Genomic DNA, 8,722 nt, shown 5'->3' with positions numbered 1-8,722 from the left:
TTGGTTCATATTATTTACTCAGGGGATATTATATTTTAGACCCCTAAACCAAAATTCTGGTTTTTACTATTATTGCATCATTTCCTTATGGTTTATCACGATGATCCCCACCATCAGTAAGTAGTTTACATTTTGATAAGCCTCGGAAGAACTAATGAATAGACGTAGGACTTTTAAATTTGGAGAAGGAGTATCTCTCTAAAACAACGGTAACATACGGATAAAAAAGCAGAGAACATTATTCGAGATGGCTTGTAAAACTAAGATTTATTGGCAGTATTGACCACAGCTTTTTATTATTAACACAAATTTAAATATGTACACATATAGATTCAACGATATAAATTGTTCAACTAGATAGATTCATAGATGTATAGATTCATAGATGTATAGATCATTTTTTGGTTACCTCTGGCAACCTACAGATACTAGATAGATATATATAGATAGATAGATGTATGATCCTGGGATACAGCGATCAACTAACTTAGCTGTTGGATCCTGGGATACAGCGATCCACAAAATGTACTTTTAATGTCACTAAAATATAGACAACTGTAACTGTAGTTTATCACACGCAGCGAAGTTGCCAACACATTTTTCACTTTTTAACGATCAAATGTTTCTATACAACCAACATCTAACTGACTACTGCAATTTTTGACATCACATGGCAAATCATCAATGGAGGAGAATTTTTCATACTGGAACTCTAACTACTCGTATATACATGTACCTGAAAATAAAAAGAACAAAAGAGCAGTACCCAAACAAAACTACATGATTTAACTATATATGGTGGAGGGAGGGTGGGTATTTTCAAAATACTTCTCTCTGTATTGTAATTACACGTTTGTTCACTTGCAGCTCAAAGTTGAAAAGAACGCTAACGTCAAATTGACGTCACCACTATACAGCTTATCGACTATATATGCATTTATAAAGGAAAGCACTGCAACGGACGATATTAAAACTTTCCACTAGAATAACCGAATTTATGTATATTACATAAATTCTATTATTCGAGATGGCTTGTAAAACTAAGATTTATTGGCAGTATTGACCACAGCTTTTTATTATTAACACAAATTTAAATATGTACACATATAGATTCAACGATATAAATTGTTCAACTAGATAGATTCATAGATGTATAGATTCATAGATGTATAGATCATTTTTTGGTTACCTCTGGCAACCTACAGATACTAGATAGATATATATAGATAGATAGATGTATGATCCTGGGATACAGCGATCAACTAACTTAGCTGTTGGATCCTGGGATACAGCGATCCACAAAATGTACTTTTAATGTCACTAAAATATAGACAACTGTAACTGTAGTTTATCACACGCAGCGAAGTTGCCAAATTGATTAGGTACGGTATAGTCAAACTCAACCGTACCGGATCAACCGCCACTAAAGTGGGGATGAAGCTGCGATAGGACTGTGGCCAATACTGTTTTAAAATTATTTAAGATATACACATACTAGTACCAAATGTATCTGGATATGTATAAGAACCAGAACAAATAAACATTTCAAGCGCACCTTGCAAATTATTTAGAAATATGTCATTTCCTAGATCAGTCAAATGAACACCATCTTCCTTTAAAAAAGTACTATTAGGAAGAATATCTGGATACTTTATATAATGTCCCCCATTCTTTAACACGAATGAAGCAATGGCACTATTTATTCTTATTCTGCATGCCATCATGCTATCCTGACTTTTTGAATGACGCCAATTTGTTCTGGGTAAAATCTGAGACCATACAATCGAACTATTCGGTAGATAACTTTGTACCTTCTCCAAGGTGGCCTTGATTTCATTCCTTAAAAATCCTAATTTTGTCTTCCCCAAATCATTTCCAGCAATATGAAGGACAAGATATTTCGGCGCTTTTTCATATTTCATCAGTCTTTTTATTGTCGATTCCAAATCTTTTAAACCCATGCCACCATACCCTTGCCACCAAATTTTGACTCCTATTCTATGGAGACCTAAATTTACACCACCTGTTCTACTTCTTGCGTGTACAAATGCATTTCTTATCAAAGATGAGCCTACTATCCATACTGACACTTCTTGGCCTACAATTTAATACATGTATGTATTGACATGAAATATACTAAATTGACCATCAAATTCAACGAAATTTATTCAAAATTGTGGTATTCGTATATAACTTTTGAAAGTATCAGAACTCCAACGACCCATTACTTTAATTTGCTCGTCAGAAAAACCAAGCATAGTTGCTGAAGTAGCACTACCGATTCTAAATGAGTGCGTCCCATACTTTGATTGATCAAAACCAATATACCCCAGGGCTTGTTTTAGAATTCCTGAAAACTGATATCGAGTCATTGGAGAGCCATTAAAGTGGCAATATAATTGACCACTAATTCGAGGTCGAATCTTTAAATATTCTTGCAGTAATTTTACCGGACAAATTCCAACATCTGATTGTCGGGCCACAAAAATTGAAGTCCCTCGACCTAGCTGGTCTGTTTTTGAAGACGCCAAGTATATTTTTATATTATGATTAGTAACCTCCACATTTTCAATTTTAATGGCATGATTAGACCCTTCCCTGTCACATGCAGTTGTCATTTCACCAACTCGCAGAAATGCAATAAATCCCATTGAAAAAGCACTAGAAAATAAGACAGCTTCATATCTGGAGCTACAAAATGCGGGCAAAATTTTTATAATATTTTTTAACAGATCTATAGTAATAGGTAATCTACTGTCAGGTCTCTTTAACTTTGACCTTGCCATTCCATCAATCATTTTCCTTACAACAAATAATTGAGACATATCTTCGTAATTATTAATCTTATTATAAAAACTGATGGCTGAAATATAACATTTCACCGTAGATGGAGCCATGTCCAAGCAAGACATGTATGCAATGAACTGAGTAATGTGGTTCAATGGTATTGGAAAACTATGATCTAAATCAAAACTATCCCTAAATTTAGCCAAAGCATTTAAAGCTCGTTGATAAGCTTGAATTGTATTAGGAGCAAGCGAACAATTAATTAATCTGTTTGTTTCAAACTCAATATCAAATCTCTGAACTCTTCTGGGTTGTTTTCTGGAACCGACTCGGCCCCGGGTGCTAGTTCCCGGAATCTCTTCAACTGAAAACGAGAAATCGAGTCTGCAATTTCATTTTTACAACCATCAATATGTTGTGCTTTAAACTGAATATTGTGCTGCATTGTAAAAAGAACAAGGGGGCGAATAAATGCCATCACACGCTTCGACTTGGCAGTTCTTTTATTGATAATGCTAACTAATGCCATATTGTCAATTCGAAATAAAATCTTTCGATTTTGGAAATTTGAAGCCCATATAAACATAGCTAAAACAATTGGAACTAACTCTAAAAAAGTAATGTCCCTCATGATTGGCATATTTGACCATGCTTCCGGCCATTTATATTGTGCCCATTTACCATCAAAATATGCACCACAACCTAAATCAGAGTTACCACAGCTGTCAGTGTACAAATGCAACGTTTCATTTGTTATCCAAGTGTTTTCTGATAGATAACAATCTCCGTTAAAATGTTCCAGAAAAATCAGCCAAATTTTTGCATCTTCTCTGAGATCATTATTTATTCTAATTGAATAAAAAGGCTTTTTATTTTTTATAGACCCTATGACATCATAAAACCTGCGAAGGAAAGCCCTAGACGAAGTAATCGCCCTTGAACAGAAAGCCATCAAACCCACTACTGATTCTAAGTCCTTGTGTGTAATCTTTTTATTCAACAAAATCGGTTCAAGTAAAGACTTTAGCTTTAACAATTTGTCTTGTGGTATTCTGACAACCATTTCAACAGTGTCAATGACCAATCCTAAAAATTTCAAAGATGTTACAGGTCCAACTGATTTTTCCGAAGCAATCGGAACACCTAGTTCCTCACAAATATCTGAAAAAATGTCTAGCATCATTTGACATACCGGTGTATCCTCAGGGCCTCCAAATAAAAAATCATCCAAATAATGCACAAGTGATTTCACTCCACTCCGTTCAACTACTAACCAGTGTAAAAAGGTCGAAAACTTATTGAATAAATTACATGAAATTGAACATCCCATAGCCATACTTTTATTTACAAAGAACTTTTCATCAAAATAAATCCCTAACAATTCAAAATCTGATGGGTGCACTGGCAGCAAACGAAAAGCGGACTTTATGTCCCGTACCCCAATCAATGCAGACTTTCCGAGTGAGCTGACCATTTGTATAACTTCATCAAAAGATGCATATTGAACGGAACATTCATCGCGATCAATAAAATCGTTGACCCCGGAACCTTCCGGATATGATAAATGAGATATTAACCTCCAACCTTTCTCTTTTGGTACTAGACCGATAGGAGAAGTCCTAAGAGTAGAAATCGGCTTTTCTAAAAAAGGACCAGCCATCCTACCCGCTTTTACCTCCTGATCTAACTTATCCAACGTTTCAACTTTATGACAATTTGCCGACTGTAAATTTTTGGAAATAAAAGAAATTCTCGGACCTGAATATTTCAAACGAAAACCACATAAAAATCCTTCATATAATTCTTTTGCTACACCTGCATGCGGATATGCCCTCAGCATATTTTTCAAAACACCAATCTTAATAGGGGTTCTACCAAGTCGCTAGTCCAAATAATTATGACGTCTTGAAAGGCTATTATATTTTTTTCTTTGACGCCTTACATCAACGTCATAACGCCAAACTCATATATTCAGTTGGACTTTGATAGGGAATTTACTGCTTTATAAAAACGTTTAGCTGATTTCTCCTCAAGATGCTTCATTTAAGGTGTATAAAATATATTTTTGAACCAAACTCGGTACATTTTGACCAACCTGAATTTCCGGATAATGTAAAACAATGGTTCCGGAAATTCGGGTTTTACCGAGTTTGGTGTAAAAATTATTTTATAATCTCCTAAAAAGAAATCCGACAAACGTTTAAAAAAATGCAGTCGACATGTTCCCGCCTCGGATGGAATTGTTACTTATATTATTATTTCTGTAGGGATTAATTGGAAATCTTTTCGTAAAACAAACACATAAAAGGTAAGAATTTTTATATATGCATTTTGTTTTAGCCTTCTTTGAGAATTTGATGGCTAAATTGGGTCTCAAAGTTGAGAGCAAAATATGCTCTCAAAGTCCAACCGAAAATGGCGTCTTCAGCATTATGACGTCGAAGTAAGGCGTCAAAGAAAAAAAAAATATAATAGCCTTTCAAGACGTCATAATTATTTGGACTACCAAGTCGCCATAGTTCTGATATTTGGTCTAGATCTTGCTTGTGTGAACTGTGTGGCATTTCTTGGGGAAAATCTGACTCTTGACTCGGCGCTCCTTGGGCGAAATTGAAACTGGGGCCCTGCTCTATACTGAGCCCCGGGTGCCCGAAACTGAAACTGAGAGCCTGTGTTATATTGTGTATTACCAACATGTGGTCTCACATTTCCCAGTTGTCTTTGACAGTTTATAATTGGATGTGAACCATTACACCTTAAACACAAATGGCTATAAAAGCAAGGTGTTTTCCAACAGCTTCCCTCATAGTTATAACTATAGCATTTGTTCCCATGACCACTACTGTCTTGAATATTACTATTAGATACATTTAAGGACACATTTGAGATAGTATTCACTGGTTGCATATATAACAACCAAAGCTCATTGTCTATATTACTCCATAAACTGGATGGTTCATGAGCTTTTCTTAGTCTATATTGCTCATCGTAATTTTTCCAACCCATACCTTGGTTTCTTTGAGCCCCAAGGCGTATTGTGTGCATGTATTTTAACAATTCCTTAAATCGGTTTACGTGCACAGCACAATAAATATAAATAAAAATGATGAAAGCATCTGTCCACTTTTCAATATTTGTAATTTTTGATTGTTGAGAAATGGGTTGTAAAATGAATTCCCCTTGAGCCCATGTCAACTTTTGTTTGTCAGAACCCGTGTTGACTGAATTATTTAATAGACAAGCTAAATCTATGAATTCCCCTTTCAATATTTTTTCTTTAATTGACTGTGTTACATTTATGCCTAGGTTCTCATGAACACTTTCAATTCTATTGGGAATTTGTACATAATCATTATTGGTCACATTACCTGTTTGTGACACAAACTGTGTGTTATCAACAGTTGGCTGGGGGTCTATTGCTGGTCTTGGTTGCCATGATAACATGTCCGGAATGTGGACGGAGTTGTCCTGATTGCTGGAAAATGTTGGCATCAACATTCTTGTCGTTGATAATGTTGCAGTTGTTGGTATGGCAGCGCCGTCATGTCCAGAAGTAGTATAGATAGCCTCAGGCCTTGTAACCGTCATAGATGATTGTACTGACGCCCGTGACGAAACTCCCTTCGACACCACCGGGGTCCTTCTTACTCCAGCTCTCGCTGATGCTGTACGCTTCCTGGTACCTCTTCTCAACATACTGAAACTCACAATTATATTTATTTATTAATTTATTTTTATTAATTTTATTTATTTACTTATTTCAAATTTATTCGTTTGTTTGTGTGTGTAACAAAAAGTCTTTAATCAATGACAATATATCTTAAAGCTGTAGCCGTTCAAACGATGTATTATCGTTTTTGTTGAATTGATAGTATGTCGTGTTCTACGAAATAATTACTTCCGCAGCAGAATCACTGGGTGAAATATTCACCAAATATAAAGTCACCACAAAAATATCATTTCTTTAACTTAAGTCGTATTGTGATTAAATATTTTTTCTTTATTTCATATTCGGCACCACGTGGCGGCCACGCCGTTTCGAAATTCAACAATTTCTAACTATTTTACAATTTTTTAATTAAAACAATTTTTTGTATTATCCATTATATCTCTTTGCCTATTATACATATATAAAATACCAACTTTAATATCCACTATAGTAATTCAACTTGATATTTTCAAAATACTTCTCTCTGTATTGTAATTACACGTTTGTTCACTTGCAGCTCAAAGTTGAAAAGAACGCTAACGTCAAATTGACGTCACCACTATACAGCTTATCGACTATATATGCATTTATAAAGGAAAGCACTGCAACGGACGATATTAAAACTTTCCACTAGAATAACCGAATTTATGTATATTACATAAATTCTATTATACTGTATCATAAAGTTTAGAATGGAAATGGGGAATGTATCAAAGAGACAACAACCCGACCATAGAAAAAAACAACAGCAGAAGGTCACCAACAGGTCTTTGCGGGTAATGAAAGCAGCTCGTCGAAAGTTCTGAATTTGTTGGCATGAACTAAATCCTGCTTAAAATGTAATATATAAGCAATGTTTTAAACAGTTCCTGATAACACAATAATATGCAATGCCAGAACTGTTCATAATTTCAATAAAGGTAAAACATTGTAGTCTTTCTGAAAACAGTTTTCTTATGTAATTTTACCATTATCTGTATAATTTTAAGGCAAATATATCAATGATTAATTAGAGAATCACATAACAGGTACATCCCAGATAATCCTGTGATATTCCTAAATATTACTGTTCAACGGTTTTATTGAAGGTATTTTATTTCTTTGATAATTTTCAAAAAAAATCAAAACCAAAACATTTGGCATTCATGATAACATCATACAATGCATACCCTCAAGTGATATAATTTTGTAAAAATTTGAAAATTGATATGCGGTCTTGGCTCAGTTAAAGCAGGCCTCAGTTTATCATAATCATACAAAAACAAAGTGTGGGCAACCTTACGTAAAATATTTGAAAGGAATCTTAACAATCTTGTAAGTGTTGTTTACTTGGGTTTTTCTTATTGTTTACTGCCAAAACATCTGATTAGATACCTTCCTTGGATTATTATAAAGATGTCTGTCAGTTTATCTCAAACGAAGTCTTCCTTTGAAACATTTTCAAAAACATGTGGTTTTTCATTGTTTAAATAATAAAACAAATTTTAATCTTCATCATATCTACCCTTAATTGAACTTGAAACATGTATTTACACTTTTGTTAGAGAGATAAAACATGCTTTAAAGATCTTTAAATGGAGATTTATATTCTATAAAGTCACGATGATGATGAAGAAAGGGTTCGGGTTAAATCAGCGTTCAAAAGTGTTTGGTCGCGCGTGCCAAAAAATGTCCGCACGGAATGTGTATTTCGAAACCAAATTAATTTAGTTTCAGTACATCTCTTTATATTTTGTCTTCAAAATGGTATGCTAGCATTTTGTCAAGTTTGTTTTTCGATTTCCAAAAAAATATAACATTATAAAGTAGAACGTTTAAATTAGAGACGAATCTAAAACGGTGTTACATTCGGGCTATTTTCAAAACTAAGCCTGAATTTTTAATTCGTACATATACGGTACGTTTAATTCCCTCAGTGCATTTTCAAAAAATTTGCGTCATATATTATGTATAATGACATATTAAACTGAATAAAATCAGACATTATTTGTATATTAGGCACCTAATTATATTTGAAAGAATTTCATTGATAATCTATGCATTTTAAATTCATGTATATATGTGGAGCATATCTAAACGTCGATTAAGCCACTTCAAAGGAAACAGAATCTAAACAATTTCATCCAGTTATGACGTATACTTATGATAATAAGATCTTCATTTTGTAGAATATGTAATGCAGATCACGCAAGTACGTAAATATTTGACACATTTCGACATTAACAA

General features: G+C 34.0%; 1 protein-coding gene across 1 annotated transcript; it reads right to left on the bottom strand.

Annotated features, from left to right (window-relative positions):
- Nucleotides 1–244: 244 nt before the first annotated feature.
- LOC134711454 (uncharacterized) lies at nt 245–7,159 on the bottom strand. Its single transcript, XM_063572055.1, has 2 exons — nt 6,156–7,159; nt 245–2,098 (listed from the first exon to the last, which is right to left on the bottom strand). Exons 1-2 carry the CDS (start codon nt 6,481–6,483, stop codon nt 1,479–1,481), a joined length of 948 nt encoding a protein of 315 aa, XP_063428125.1. The 5' UTR covers nt 6,484–7,159; the 3' UTR covers nt 245–1,478.
- Nucleotides 7,160–8,722: the final 1,563 nt, after the last annotated feature.

The sequence above is a fragment of the Mytilus trossulus genome, chromosome 3, assembly GCF_036588685.1.
Source record: "Mytilus trossulus isolate FHL-02 chromosome 3, PNRI_Mtr1.1.1.hap1, whole genome shotgun sequence".
Lineage (NCBI taxonomy): Eukaryota > Metazoa > Mollusca > Bivalvia > Mytilida > Mytilidae > Mytilus > Mytilus trossulus.
Note: the sequence above shows the minus strand (reverse complement) of the source record. Positions and strands in the feature narration are given on the sequence as shown.